The sequence below is a fragment of the Saccopteryx bilineata genome, chromosome 6, assembly GCF_036850765.1.
Source record: "Saccopteryx bilineata isolate mSacBil1 chromosome 6, mSacBil1_pri_phased_curated, whole genome shotgun sequence".
Taxonomy (NCBI): domain Eukaryota; kingdom Metazoa; phylum Chordata; class Mammalia; order Chiroptera; family Emballonuridae; genus Saccopteryx; species Saccopteryx bilineata.
The window spans coordinates 103,068,341-103,084,855 of NC_089495.1; the positions used below are offsets into that span (position 1 = coordinate 103,068,341).

Here is a 16,515-nt window from a genome sequence, read left to right on the forward strand (position 1 = left end):
GTTTGCCTTACACAATGTTATTTTAGTCATAGAATAGTAATAAAGAATTTATAGACAGAAACATGAACAAAAAAATTTATGCTTTGCAACACTAAAATATGTTATCTAAAAACAAAGAAAACTGATCACTATCTTTTTGATGAAAGAGAAAACTAAGAAACACATCCGAGGCATTGAACATATAACATCATTATTGTAAATGTTAATATTTATGAACTGCTGTGAAGGCAGTAGTAAAAAAATAAGTTCTAATAAAATTTGAAACAGACATCCATTTAAATATCTTAACAATTTAAATCATTGTAAATTCAAGTGTTTCTTATCTTCTAACTTTTTACTTCACATAATAGTGAAGGCAACAGTTTATAAATAGGCATTCATGAGTACAATACATCTTATAGAAGAAAAGTGTTCATGGAGTTATACACTGTTCTTCTGTAAGCATTCCCATTGTGTATCTACTGCTATCAACTGCAGGGGTGGGAGGCACTTTAATGAACAATGACTGATTCAAAAAAGAGAAAATATATCTGTCATTAAGACAGACCTCTGATAGTGGAAGCTCATTGGTAAGAAATATTAATGTAGAGTCACTGTGTTGTACCCCTGAAGTAAATATATATAATATTATATTACCAACTATACTTCAATAAAAATAAATTTTAATAATTTCCCCCAGAAAAGAATATAAACAATTTCTCAAAATTCTGTAATTTTTTTTTAAGAATACGCCATGCTCTATGTTGTCCCTTGGCCATATTAATCTTTCATTGCAATGCGTTTTCTTAGCTCAGCTGCAGTTTTTTCTAGTTGTTGAATATTCCATTGCCATTGCCTTCTATTTGACTGAAGCTTGTTCACCTGACAATGCAAACGCTTAAGAATTGCACCATATCTCTTATGTTGTACCTATGAAAAGAAAAACACATGTCAACAGTGCTTGAGAAGGATCAGTAGTAAGCAGCCGGAAAGAATGCTTTGACTACTCTAAAGAGGAAAGTCCTTGATTAAAAATTATTACCTGTATATGATAATAAACAGTAATTATAACTGTTTGACATTTACTACATGTTAGATACAGTGATGAGGGCTTTTTACATATCATTAAATTCTCATAACATTTTATGATATGGATATTATGATACCCATTTTTGTACAAGGAAGCAAAAGATCAAAGGAGATTAAGTAACTTGCCCAAAGTTTCCCAGCTAGCAAGTGATGATATTTGGGATATGATCCCAAGTGAAGCATCTGTGATACAGTGTCTCCTATTTATCAAGCAGTCACCAGTTACGAGTAATGATTTTGTTTCTGTATCTAGTAGTTTGCTGAAACATAGACCCATTGATCTAAAAGATCTAGCTCAGGCTGTCCATTTCCCTGCCATGAAGTAGATCAGTATTTATGATGAGCCAGACAATGTTACACGGGAAGGCAATGAAGCACAGTGAAAAGTGCAAGGACTTTGGTGTCAGGACACAAGAAAGTAAAAATGTCAGCATTCCTGAGATTAGTGTTGGCTATACAAAGAACTTTTTAAAACAGCTTTATTGTGATATAATTCACATACTATACAATTCATCCTTTAAAGTGTACCATTTAATGGTTTTTACTACATTCACAGGATTGTACAACCATCACCACAGTCAATTTTAGAACATTTTCATTAGCCCAAAATGAAACCTAATATCTATTAAAAGCGACTCCCCGTTTCCCCACCCCAACCCTTAGCACTAGGCAACTACTAATCTACTTTCTCTTTATATAGATTTGCCTATTCTGGACATCCTATAATGTGGAATCAAATAATATGTGGTCTTTTGTGACTGGCTTCTTTCAGTTAGCATGTTTTTAAGGGCCATCCATGTTTTAGCACATCTCAGTATTCCACTGGTTTATTGCCAAATAATATCCATTGTATGATATATTACATTTTTTAAAATACTTTATTCATTTTAGAGAGGAGAGAGAGAAAGAGCGGAAGGAGCAGGAAGCATCAACTCGCATATGTGCCTTGACCAGGCAAGCCCAGGGTTTAGAACCGGCAACCTCAGCGTTCCAGGTCAAAGCTTTATCCACTGTGTTACCACAGGTCAGGCGATATATTACATTTTATTTATCCATTTTATCAGATGAGGAATATTTCAGTTGTTTCCACTTTTTGGTTATTATGAATAATACTGCTATGCATTCACAAGTTTTTGTGTGGACATGTTTTTATTTCTCTGGGGTATATACCTAGGAGTGAAATTTCTGGGTTATATGGTAACTCTATATTTAACCATCTGAGGAACTGACAGATTGTTTTCCATTTTAACATTTCCATGATCTGCAGCCTGGGCTGGCTGGCTCAGTGGTAGAGTGTGGCCCAGTGTGTGGATGTCCCAGGTTTGATTCCTGGTCAGGGCACACAGGAGAAGCACCCATCTGCTTCTCCACCCCTCCCCTCTCACTTCTCTCTCTCTCTCTCTCCCCCTCCTATAGCCATGGCTTAATTAGAGTGAGTCAGCCTCAGGTGCTGAGGATGGCTCCATGGCCTCCACCTCAGGGGCTAAGAGCTCGGTTGCTGAGCAATGGAGCAATGCCCAGATGGGCAGCGCATCGCCCCCTAGTGGGCTTGCTGGGTGGATCCCAGTCAGGGCTCATGCAGGAGTCTGTCTCTGACTCCCCTCCTCTCACGGAAAACAAACAATTAAAAAGTAAAATAAAATATTCCCATAATCAATGTGTGAGGGCTTGAATTTCTTCACATCCTTGAAAATACTTATCATCTGTCTTTTTTATCATAGCCATCTTAGTGGGTCTGAAGTGGTATTTCATTGTAGTGAAACACCCACTTTTAAGTGAACTGATAGAATAACAGTGCTGAGAAGTTACCTCTTCATTCTTGTATCTGTTTAAGAGAGGGCTTTAGTAAGTCAGGAAAGTAGTTCTAAGTGAATTAAAATAGGGGTCAGGCTTTGGCCAGTTGGCTCAGTGGCGTGCAAAATACAGCGTCAACCTGGCGTGCAGAAGTCCCGGGTTTGATCCCCGGCCAGGGCACACAGGAGAGGTGCCCATCTGCTTCTCCACCCCTCCCCCTCTCCTTCCTCTCTTTCTCTCTCTTCCTCTCCCGCAGCCAAGGCTCCATTGGAGCAAAGTTGGCCCCCGGCGCTGAGGATGGCTCTGTCTCAGGCACTAGAATGGCTCTGGTTGCAACAGAGCGACGCCCCACATGGGCAGAGCATCGCCCCTGGTGGGCGTGCCGGGTGGATCTCGGTGGGGCGCATGCGGGAGTCTGTCTGACTGCTTCCCCGTTTTCAACTTAAGAAAAATACAAAAAAGAAAAAAAAAAGCGATCAATTTTTCAAACACCAATTCACCAAAGTTATCAAAATAACATGTCAGAAGTAAGTTTATAGCTTAAGAGGAATTTAAGCAGATAGGGCTACATTTCTGGGACCTTAAGGCTCTGTCCCTGACCTGTCTCCCCTCTCTCTACCTGTCAGCTGTCATTGCGGTCCAGGTTGGATGTGTTTCACCTCTGTTTCACCCCCAGCAACATTTTCGCCTTTCTTTCCCAGCTCCTCCTTTAGTCCAGGGCTTCTTTACCGTTATTAGCACATGGATCATTTTAACAGTATGGTGAAGACTACAGACACAAAATCAGATAACTCATTTAAATTGGGGAACTAGGCCTGCCGATAGGTTGGCAAAATAGAAAATGACTTTTAAAAGATTAGAAATAAATATGGAATAAACTGAAATATTATCATATGATGATGTTATATATTCAAAAGATTTTTTATATGTTGAATATATTCAAGAGGATATATACCTATCCATTGATATATATTATATATGTCTCTATATATAGTATGTATATATATAATAAAATAATTGGAAAAAATTTTTGGTTAATTAATAAATTTGGTTGGTTGCATATTAACTTGTTTCTGAAATTATTCTTCAATAGTTAAGGTATGAAATGAATACACAACAGATCAGAATAGAGAATGCAAGTGTGACTCTGGATCACCAGCCACATCTAGTGCTAGACATCGCACTCCTTTGTCTTGTTTATGTCTATGTCTCCATCTAGAATGCAAATTCCATGAGGACAGGGATTTTTTAATCAATTTATTGGTTCATCACGCTATTTTTAGAACATAAAAGAATAATTGGCACGTAGTATAATCTCAATAAATCTGTTAAATTAATGAATGAATACATGACTGAGACAACTGTGAACTAAAGGGCATTTATCCTATTTTGAGAATAGCGTTATGGAAAATATATTGCTAAATTCTGTATCGTTCACAATTTCTCCATATACGTAATAAACACTCACACAATGTCACTCTTTTACCATGGAAAATATATTCCACTTAGACTTGGTGCTCACTTGCTGCCATTTGAGTGTGTTATATAACTTCTATTTGCTTTATCTGTTTAATTTAAAGAGTATGGTTAAATATTTTTATGAAAGTATAAATAGATTCTAAAGTGCAGTTCAATGACTTTTGTCAAATTTCTACATCTACGTTATGTGTGTTGGTAGTTCATTCTTCTTATTGCTGAACCCATTATATGAATATACCACAATCTATGTATCCATTTGTGATGTTTCTATCTTGGGGCTATTATTAATAAAGATTCTATGAGTATCTATATGCAAGATTTTTCAAAGATATGTTTTCATTTTTCTTAAATAAACATAGGATAGGTGTATGCTAACTTCTTAAGAAACTACCAAACCATTTTCCAAAGCAGTGGCACCATTTTATAATCTCAACAAAAATGCAAGAAATTTTCAGTTGTTCCACACCATTGTCAACATTTGGTAATATTATTTTTTGTAATTTTAACCATTCTATGGGGTGTGAAAAGATATCTTATTACAGCTTTCACTTTCATTTCTTTGATGTTTAAAGATGCTGAGCATCTTTTTACATACTTATTGGTCATCTTATGTCTTCTTTTATGAAATTTCTGTTAACATATTTAACAAAGTTTTAGAAATGATTGCAGTTCTTTATATACAAATCCTGCACAGGAGTCCTTTCTAAGATATGCATGTTGCAAATGCTTTTACTCCTTATGTGATTTTATCTTTTCACTTTTTAAAAAAAATTACAAATGTTTCTCAATTAGTTTATATTCAATGTTATTTTATGTTAGTTTCAGGTGTACAGAATAGTGGTTAGACAATTATATAATTTGTGAAATGACCCCCTGGTAAGTCTAGTGCTCACCTGCACCATACCTTGTTATTACAGTATTACTGATGACATTCCCTATGATGTACTTTACATGCCTATGACTGCTTTGTAACTACCAACTTGAATTTCTTGATTCCTTCACCTTTTTTATCCAGCCACCCCATCAACCCCCCATCTCAGTTTGTTCTCTGTGTCGGAGTCTGTTTCTGTTTTGTTTGTTTATTTTGTTCTTTAGGTTCCATATGTGTTCCCTAGTATCAATTGTGATAAGGCTTTCCGTCTTCATTGAAATACCTTGAATCCTTTGTAAAATTCACAAAGTGTGATTGATTTCTAAACTCTATTCTGTTCCATTGGCCCATTTATCTTTCACCAATACACACTTTCTTGATAATAGCAGCTTCATAATAAACCTTACTATCAGGCAGAGTATTATAACTTTATTCTTCTTTATCAAGATTGTTTCAGCTAACTAGATCCTTTGCATTTGTATATAAATTTTAAATTAGATTGTCAATATCTACAAAAAATACCTACTTGGATTTTTATGAAATAGTGTTGGAACTATAGATCATTCTTTAGGAAAATTAACATTTTAAAAATATTGACATTTTAAAAAATTAACATTTTTAAAAAATTAATTACTAATTACTAATTTACTAATACTAAATACCATTTATTTAGTATTCTTTACATTTTTAGTAATATATATATTATTACAGAGATAGAGAGAGAGTCAGAGAGAGGGATAGATAGGGACAGACATACAGGAATGAAGAGAGATGAGAAGCATCAATCATCAGTTTTTCATTGCGACACCTTAGTTGTTCATTGATTGCTTTCTCATATGTGCCCTGACCATGGGCCTTCAGCAGACCGAGTAACCCCTTGCTCAAACCAGCGACCCTGGGTCCAAGCTGGTGAGCTTTGCTCAAACCAGATGAGCCCATGCTCAAGCTGGTGACCCCAGAGTCTCAAATCTGGGTCCTCTGCATCCCAGTCCGACGCTCTATCCACTGCGCCACCGCCTGGTCAGGCAGTAATATTTTTATTATAGAAGTAAAAATTTACATACTTTTTCATAAAATTTATTGACAACTATTTTATGTTCTTTAGTGTTTATAAAAAGCATTTTACTTTCTTTATTTCACTTTCCAGTTACTTATTACTACTACATAGAAACTACATGGAAATACAATCAATTTTTGCATGTTTAACTTTTATCCTTAAACCTTCCTCACTAAATTTACTTACTGGCTTATTAGTCTTTTGTTGTTGTTGTTATTGTATGTTCCTTAAGAATATATAAAAATGTTTTTTTCAACTTTTTCTTTGTTGATTTTCTCTTCTGTTTTTGTTTTCTATTTCATTGATTTCTGCTAGCTATTATTTCATTTCTCCCATTTGCTTTTAGCTAAATTTATTTTTATTTTTCTAGTATCTTATGGTAGGAGTTTAAATAATTACTTTTAAATCTTTTCTATTTCCTAAAATGGCCACTTAAAGGTGTAAATTTTCCTTTAAATACTGCTTTTCCTATACCCCACAACTTTTCATCTGTTGTGCTTTCATTATCATTCAATTTCAAATGTATTCTAATCATTTTTGTGATTTCTCCTTCGATTCATGGGTTATTTAGAATTGTAATGCTCAATTCTGAAGTGTTTGTGTATTGTCTAGCTATCTCACTTATATTGATTTTTTTTTCATTTATTTGTCAGTTACAGTTGGGATACAATATTATATTAGTTTCAGAGTGAACAGGAATTTAAACTGTGGATTCTATCATGTGTCAGTATAGGTTCACCAGTTGAAACAAACGCAGCACTCTGGTGGGAGATGTGGACAGTGGCAGAGGTTGTGGGACAGCAGGAGGCATATGGGAGCTCTGCACTTTCCACTCAATTTTGCTATGAACCTGAAGCCTTCTTTAAATAAGTCAATTTAGTCAATCATTGTTCTTATGTATTTCATGTGACATTTTTATGGCTGCTTTTAAGATTTATTTCTTTATATTTGGTTTTCAGTAGCTTGATCATTTCCTTATGTGTCATCCCCCCCATATTTATCCTGCTTGGGGTTTGCTAAGTGTTTAAGCTTGAAAAATTTGTGACTATTAGTTTTGTTTTTTTATTAATTTGGGGAATATTTTGTCCAATAGTTCTTGATATTTTTCTGGACATTATATATAAAACAAACATGAGAAACATCTGAAGAGTAGAGCAAAGAAGGTAAACTGTGCTGGGCCCTGAGGACCCAAGGCATAGTGTGGTGATGAGCTCCCTGGGTACTTTACCTCCTGTATTCCAGAATGGACACTAGAGAAGACAGCAGCCTAGAAATGCCCATTGCTGCAGACAAAAGAAGCTCTAAAAAATGCCTACTCTCTCCTGCCAGAGAACTATGAAAAGGGAAGCCTAGTAAGATAGAAAATTTTCAGATAGCAACTACTTAAGTCAAACACCACAGGGAAAAAAATATATATATATATTTTTTATATATATATATATATTGGTACTAGCAACATCTAAACTAGCAAAGAACGAGTGAAGAGTCTAAACTTCCCCTATTACTAGGCTTAAATAAGGTACCCCAATTCCCCTGTGGGGGTGTTGTCAGAGAAGGCTAACTGGGGAGCCAGGACTACTTCTCTCTACTGGGCTAACAAACCACACACTGGTATGTCAGAGGAGCCCACTTGGGAAGTCTGGACTACTCCCATCTGGTGGTTATATGACATCCTTCCCTTTCTCACGGAACGTCAGAGGAGATCTAGTGGAGAGTTAGGATTTTCATCACCACTCAGTAGTAAAAAGGCCACATCTGCATGGTCTCAGTGGAGGCCATGTGAGGGGCAGTAATGAGGTGACCCTGCCCCTCTTGGCCAGAGGGTATCGGCACAGACCAGTGGGCAGCCAGTTCTCCCACATGTTCTTCCCTCCATGAGTGTCAATGGAGATCAAGTAGAGAATCTGAATTTCTACCACAACCCAGAAGTAACAGTAATCCAGAGTCTTAAATATAATGCCCAAAGTGTCCAGATTTCAATAGAAAATCACTCATCAAACCAAGAACTAAGTTCAACAGCAGAATGTAGGTAAGATGAAAAAAATCAGTGAATAGAAGAGAGTACGCTGAAAATTACTCAATCTGAACAACAGAGAGAAAGTATACTGAAAAAAATAAAAAGAAATAAACAGAGCCTCAGATACCTGTGAAACTAAAACCAAAAGATCTATTGTTTGTGTCATTCGAGTCCTGGAAGGAGAGAAGAAAGAGGTAAGAGCTAAAAAAGTATTAAAATAAAATTTGCCAACTTTCCAAAATTTGGCAAAAGATATAAACCTAAAGAATCAAGAAGCTAAGAGTGTTCCAAACAGGATAAATCTAAAGAAATTCATTCTAAACACATCACAGTAAAACTTCTGAAAACAAAAGACAGGAAATCTTTAAAGTAGTAAGAAACAAGATTCTTATCTCTAGGAAATAAAACCATTTGAATGGCAGAGGATTTCTTATTAGAAAGCATTAGCCCTGGTTGGTTGGCCCAGTGGTAGAGTGTTGGCCTGGTGTGTGGAAGTCCAGGGTTCAATTCTCGGTCAGGGGACACAGGAGAAGCGAACATCTGCTTCTCCACCCTTCCTCCTCTCCCTTCTCTTTCTTTCTTTCTCCCCCCTCCTCTCCCAATGGTTCAAGTAATTTAGCCTTAGGCACTGAGGATGGTTCCACGGCTTCACCTCAGATGCTGAAATAGCACAGTTGCTGAGCAATGGAGCAGCAGCCCCAGATGGGCACAGAATTGCCCTGTAGGGGGCTTGCTAGGTGGATCCTGGTAAGGGTACACTTGGGAGTCTGCTGCCTCCCTGCCTCCCTCTTCTACAGTGTGTCCGTAAAGTCATGGTGCACTTTTGACCAGTCACAGGAAAGCAACAAAAGAAAACAGAAATGTGAAATCCACACCAAATAAAAGGAAAACCCTCCCAGTTTCTGTAGGATGATGTGGCAGCATGTGCGCATGCGCAGATGATGACGTAACACCATGTATACAGTGGAGCAGCCCACGGCCATGCCAGTCGAGATGTGGATGGTACAGAGGAAAGTTCAGTGTGTTCTGTGGCTCACTAAAATTGAATCCGTGACCAAAGTGCAATGTGAATATCGGTGCGTTTATAACGAAGTGCCACCACATAGGAATAACATTACTCGGTGGGATAAGCAGTTGAAGGAAACCGGCAGTTTGGTGGAGAAACCCCATTCTGGTAGACCATCAGTCAGTGTTGAGTCTGTAGAGGCTATACGGGATAGCTACCTAAGGAGCCCTAAAAAATCTGTGTGTGAGCCCACATCGAACTGCACTGAATAGGTATGAAACTGGGAGGGTTTTCCTTTTATTTGGTGCAGATTTCACATTTCTATCGTCTTTTGTTGCTTTCCTGTGACTGGTCAAAAGTGCACCATAACTTTACGGACACCCTGTACTTAAAAAAAAAAATCAGAAGACAAAATGGCGCTGGCGTAGGCGGACGTACCAACGTCCACCTCCCAGAACCAAAGTGGATTACAAAATAATTTCAAGAACTATCATTTGGAAAAACCAACTTTGGACTAAACTAAGAGGACTTTTCAACCAAGGAACACTGAAGAAGCTACACCGAGACTGGTAAGAAAAGCAGAAACGTGGAAAGGGCTGCCCAGCTTCCCCGAGCGAACAGCAGCCGGGAGAGACTTGCGTGGCGGGAAGTGAGTTTAGCAGAGAGGGGAGGGTCCTGAGTCCCAGGAACAAAGCCCCAGCCCGCAACCCCAGAGCCTAGAAGAGGCGTAAGGACAGTATTTAGCTGGAAATAAGTCAGGATACTGTTAGTGAGAAAGAGTCTGATTTCCCAGACCCAGGATTCTTCTTAAAGGGACCATGCAGAACACCTCTCTCACAACCACTCACCCAGGGCTCCGGGGGACGTGGAGAGAGGAGAGGACCGGAGTCGCAGGAAGAGAGTGCAATCTAGGAGGCACAGGGAGAAACATTTTGAGAGACGGCCACCCTAACCCCTGGGACAAGTCACTCCCCAAATATGAAGTGAATATTTCCCCCAGAAACACCAATACCACCAAAGGGAAGCAGGACACCAGCCAAACAAACTTTCCCACGGCACTCAGAGCAGAGTTGCTTAGAAGGAGGGAGCTTTCGGGGATACAGTAGTGAGTGTTAGGGTCTGAGCTGCAGTGCCCGCACCCCACACGGCTGAGGGCTCCCCGAGGGCGGGCGGCGGGACATGGAGGCACGGTTCTGTCGACAGGGGCAGAAGCCTGCTGGCCACCACTGGGCTTATGTGTGAGCTCAGTCTTGCCTGGCTGGGGAGGAGTAGGCATGCAAAAGCGGTCAAGCCCAGCTGCTGGCAGCCTGTAATCCAGCCTGCGGGAGAAGGGTGGGAACCCTGGAAGGGGTGGAGACCAGCCCTTGAGCAAGGGCACAGGAGCACAGCCTTGTCCTGCCTGTGGAACCGAGGCTTGTGGCCTGACTTGGGAGCTGGCTCATCCCGCGGGGGTGGAGCCAAAAGCCAAGAACAGGCGGAGTTCTGCTACTGAGCTGAGCATGGACACATAGTCCTGCCTGGCCGGTAGAGCCAAGGATAGCAGCCGTTCCACGAGTGGGCTCCTCCTCCCGAGCATGTGATCACAGCCACTCCCATGAAGGAGAGGTGGAAACCACAGCAACAGCCCTAGTGGGCAGGCACCAGCAACACCAAAACCCAAAACCCCTAGGCAGCAACAGAAGAGGGGGTGGCGGGCCTGCAGATAGACCATACCTAGGGAACAGAGGCCATACCCAGTGGACTCCAGGGGCCAAAACCTTCCTTTACACAGAGAAAAGGCAAAGGCAAAGAAATGCAACACAAATGAACCAAGAGAAATCCCCAGAAAAGGACCTAAATGAATCAGATATAACCAAATTACCAGATGCAGATTTTAAAATAATGATTGTTAGGATGCTCAAATATATTAGAACAACAATAGATGGTCATTACGAACACCTAAATAAAGAGATAGCAAATATAAAAAAGGACATTGAAATAATAAAAAAGAATCAGTCAGAAATGACAAATACAGTATCTGAAATAAAGAACACAATGGAAGGAATTAAAAGCAGGATGGATGAAGTGGAGAATTGAATCAGCGAGTTAGAGGACATGATAAATAAAGGCACGGAAGCAGAGCAGAAAAAAGAAAAGAGACTCAAAAAGTCTGAGGAAACTCTAAGAGAGCTCTGTGACAACATGAAGAGAAATAACATCCACATCATAGGGGTTCCTGAAGAAGAAGAGAAAGAACAAGGGATAGAGACTTTGTTCAAGCATATCATAGCTGAAAACTTCCCACAATTAAGGCAGGAAAACATCTCACATGTTCAGGAAGTACAGAGAACTCCATTAAAGATAAACCCCAAGAAATCAACACCAAGACACATCATAATTGAAATACCAAAGCTAGGTGATAAAGAGAAAATATTAAAAGCTGCTAGACAAAAAAAGACTATCACTTACAAAGGAGCCCCCATAAGGATGACTTCTGACTTCTCAACAGAAACACTGGAGGCCAGAAGGGAATGGCAAGAAATATTCAAAGTAATACAGAACAAGAGCCTACAACCAAGACTACTTTATCCAGCAAGGCAATCATTTAAAATTGAAGGAGAAATGAAAAGCTATACAGACAAAAAAAAGCTCAAGGAATTCACTACAACCAAACCAAGGCTTCAAGAAATGCTAAGGGACCAGTTGTAAACAGATCACAGGAGAAAAAGAATATAGCAAAAGAGGAATACAGCTTTAAATAATAAAATGGCAATAAAAAATTACATATCAATAATAACCTTAAAGGTAAATGGATTAAATGATCTGATCAAAAGACATAGGGTAGCTGCATGGATAACAAAACACGACGCATACATATGCTGTCTACAAGAGACACACCTTAAATCAAAAGATGCACATGCTTAAGATAAAGGGATGGAAAAAAATATTTCATGCAAATGGAAATGAAAAAAAGCTGAGGTAGCAATACTTATATCAGACAAAATGGACTTTAAAACAAAGACTATAGTTAGAGATAAAGAAGTTCACTACATAATGATAAAGGGAGCAATTGAACAGGAAGATATAACCATTATAAATATCTATGCACCTAATATAGGAGCACCTAAATATATAAAGCAGACTTTGATGGACTTAAAGGGTGAGATCAACAGCAATACTATAATAGTAGGGGATTTCAATACCCCATTAACATCATTAGATAGATCCTCAAGAAAGAAAATTAACAAAGAAACAGCAGACTTAAAGGACATATTAGATCAACTCGATTTAATAGATATCTTCAGAACCTTTCACCCTAAAACAGCAGAATATACATTCTTTTCAAGTGCTCATGATACATTCTCCAGAATAGACCACATGTTAGGGCACAAAAGCAGTCTCAACAAATTTAAGAAGATTGAAATCATATCGAGCACTTTCTTCAATCACAATGGCATTAAACTAGAAATCAACCACAACAGAAAAACTGAAAAATACTCAAACACTTGGAAACTAAATAGCATGTTATTAAATAATGAATGGGTAAACAGTGAGATCAAAGAAGAAATTAAAAAATTCCTAGAAACGAATGATAATGAGCATACATCAACTCAAAATTTATGGGACACAGCAAAAGCAGTCCTGAGAGGGAAGTTTATAGCATTACAAGCATACCTCAAGAAGCTAGAAAAAAGCTCAAATAAACAACTTGACCCTACATCTAAAAGAACCAGAAAAAGAACAGCAAGTAAAGCTCAGAGCTAGTAGAAGGAAGGAAATAATAAAGATCAGAGCAGAAATAAATGACATAGAGGCTAAAGAAACAATACAGAGGATCAATGAAACCAGGAGCTGGTTCTTTGAAAAAGGTAAACAAGATCGATGAACCTTTAACCAGACTCACCAAGAAAAAAAGAGAGAGGACTCAAATAAATAAAATTAGAAACGAGAGTGGAGAAATAACAACTGACACAACAGAAATACAAAATATTGTAAGAAAATACTATGAAGAACTGTATGCCAAAAAACTAGACAACCTAGATGAAATGGACAAATTCCTTGAAACATATAATCTTCCAAAAATTAATCTGGAAGAATCAGAAAACCTAAACAGACCAATTACAACACATGAGATTGAAACAGTTATCAAAAAACTCCCAAAAAGGAAAAGTCCTGGGCCTGATGAATTCACAAGTGAATTCTACCAAATATTCAAAGAAGAACTAACTCAAGCTATTTCAAAAAATTCAAGAGGAAGGAAGACTTCCAAGCTTTTATGAGGCGAGCATAATTCTGATTCCAAACTAGGCAAAGACAACACAAAAAAAGAAAATTATAGGCCAATATCCCTGATGAATTTAGATGCAAAAATCCTCAACAAAATATTAACAAACTGGATCCAACAATATATGAAAAAAATCATACCCCATGATCAAGTGGGATTTATTCCTGGGAGGCAAGGCTGGTACAATATTTGCAAATCAATCAATGTGATTCATCACATAAACAAAAGGAAGGAGAAAAACCACATGATAATTTCCATAGATGTAGAAAAAGCATTTGATAAAATCCAGCACCCATTTATGATCAAAACTCTCAGCAAAGTGGGAATACAGGGAACATACCTCAATATGATAAAGGCATCTATGACAAACCCACAGCGAATATCATACTCAATGGGCAAAAATTAAAAGCAATCCCCTTAAGATCAGGAACCAGACAGGGGTGCCCCCTTTCACCACTCTTATTCAGCATAGTTCTGGAAGTCCTAGCCACAGCAATCAGACAAGGAGAAGAAATAAAAGGCATCCAAATTGGAAAACAAGAAGTAAAACTATCATTATTTGCAGATGATATGATATTGTATATAGAAAACCCTAATGTCACAGTCAAAAAACTACTAGACCTGATAAATAAATTCAGCAAGGTGGCAGGATATAAAATCAATACTCAGAAATCAGAGGCATTTTTATACACTAACAATGAACTGTCAGAAAGAGAAATTAAGGAATCAATCCCCTTTACCATTGCAACCAAAAAAATAAAGTACCTAGGAATAAATTTAACCAGGAAGAATAAAGACTTGTACTCGGAAAATTATAAATCATTGATAAAAGAAATCAGGGAAGATACAAACAAGTGGAGGCATATACTGTGCTCATGGTTAGGAAGAATAAACATCATTAAAATGTCTATATTACCCAAAGCAATTTATAAATTCAATGCAATACCGATTAAAATACCAATGACTTACTTCAAAGATATAGAACACATATTCCAAAAATTTATATGGAACCAAAAGAGAACACGAATAGCCTCAGCAATCTTGAAAAGGAAGAATAAAGCAGGAGGTATCACACTTCCGGATGTCAAGTTATATTATAAGGCCATTGTACTCAAAACACCCTGGTACTGGCATAAGAACAGGCATATAGATCAATGGAACAGAACGGAGAACCCAGAAATAAACCCACACTTTTATGGACAACTGATATTTGACAAAGGAGGTAAGAGCATACATTGGAGTCAAGACAGCCTCTTCAACAACTGGTGTTGGGAAAATTGGATAGCTACCTGCAAAAAAATGAAACTAGACCACCAACTTACACCATTCAAAAAAATAAACTCAAAATGGATAAAAGACTTAAACATAAGCCGTAAAACCATAAGCATCTTAGAAGAAAACATAGGCAGTAAGCTCTCTGACATCTGTTGCAGCAATATATTTGCTGATTTGTCTCCACAGGCAAGTGAAACAAAAGACAGGATAAACAAATGGGACTTTATCAAACTAAAAAGCTTCTGCACAGCTAAAGACAATAAGAACAGAATAAAAAGACAAACTATACAATGGGAGAATATATTTGACAATGCATCTGATAAGGGGTTAATAACCAAAATTTATAAAGAACTTGTAAAACTTAATACCAGGAAGACAAACAATCCAATCCAAAAATGGGCAAAAGAAATGAATAGACACTTCTCCAAAGAGGACACACAGATGGCCAATAGGCATATGAAAAAATGCTCAACATCACTAATCATTAGAGAAATGCAAATTAAAACCACAATGAGTATCACCTCACACCAGTCAGAATGGCACTTATCAATAAAACAACACAGAATAAGTGCTGACAAGGATGTGGAGAAAAGGGAACCCTCCTGCACTGCTGGTGGGAATGCAGACTGGTGCAGCCACTGTGGAAAACAGTATGGAGATTAAATCGAACTGCCTTTTGACCCAGCTATACCACTGTTAGGAATATACCCCAAGAACACCATAGCACTGTTTGAAAAGAAGAAATGCACCCCCATGTTTATGGCAGCATTGTTCACAATAGCAAAGATCTAGAAACAGCCCAAGTGTCCGTCAGAGGACAAATGGATTAAAAAGCTTGGTATTTATATAGTATGGAATACTACTCAGCCATAAAAAGTGATGACATTGGATCTTTTATAACAACATTGATGGACCTTGATAACATTATACTGAGCAAAATAAGTAAACCAGTAAAAACTAAGAACTATATGATTCCATACATATGTGGGACATAAAAATGAGACTCAGAGACATGTACAACAGTGTTGGGGTTACAGGGTGGGGGGGAGGAGAGGGAGGGGGTTGGGGGAGGTGAAGGGCACAAAGAAAACCAGTTAGAAGGTGACGGAAGACAATTTTATCAATGTCACGCCATTAAAATTAATCAAAAAGAAAAAGAATTTGTCTCACGGCTAATTCAGGCAGTTAGAAGAATAGTATAAGGATGCTAATTCTGCTTCTCAGGCCACATCCTGCAAAAGGGGCCCAAAGCAAATTGGTGATTTGGCCCCTCTGATTTTGCCAATTGGATTAAAAAAAAATAGGTCAGGAATGCCCTGAAATGGAACTAACAATACATGAGCATAAATTTAAAGGACTTTTAGATACTGGAGCAGATGTATCTGTTATTGCTAAGCTACATTGGCCTCCTTCCTGGCCCACTCATGCAGCAGCCACAGAATTACAAGGTATAGGGCAGAGTAAATCCCCTCAACAAAGTTCTAGTTTTCTACATTGGGAAGATTAAGAAGGTCATTCTGGATTTTTTTAAGCCTTATGTGCTCCCTGGATGGCCAGTTAATTTGTGGGGTAAAGATGTTTTGAAAAATATGGGAGCGTTGCTTGTCAGTCCTAATGGTTTAGTCAGTACTCAGATGCTTGATCAGGGATTTTTGCCCACCAAGGGACTAGGAAAAGAACAGCG

General features: G+C 38.1%; 1 protein-coding gene across 4 annotated transcripts in view; it reads right to left on the reverse strand.

The window, feature by feature from the left end:
- Positions 1 to 324: 324 nt before the first annotated feature.
- The window catches only part of CCDC122 (coiled-coil domain containing 122), a 39,404-nt gene continuing 23,213 nt past the window's right edge, over positions 325 to 16,515 (reverse strand). For all 4 annotated transcript variants that reach the window (XM_066235541.1, XM_066235540.1, XM_066235543.1 and 1 more), the window contains one exon: positions 325 to 909. In XM_066235541.1, the coding sequence (XP_066091638.1) occupies positions 760 to 909 (150 nt within the window). In that variant the 3' untranslated portion in view covers positions 325 to 759. The remainder of the gene's footprint in view (positions 910 to 16,515) is intronic.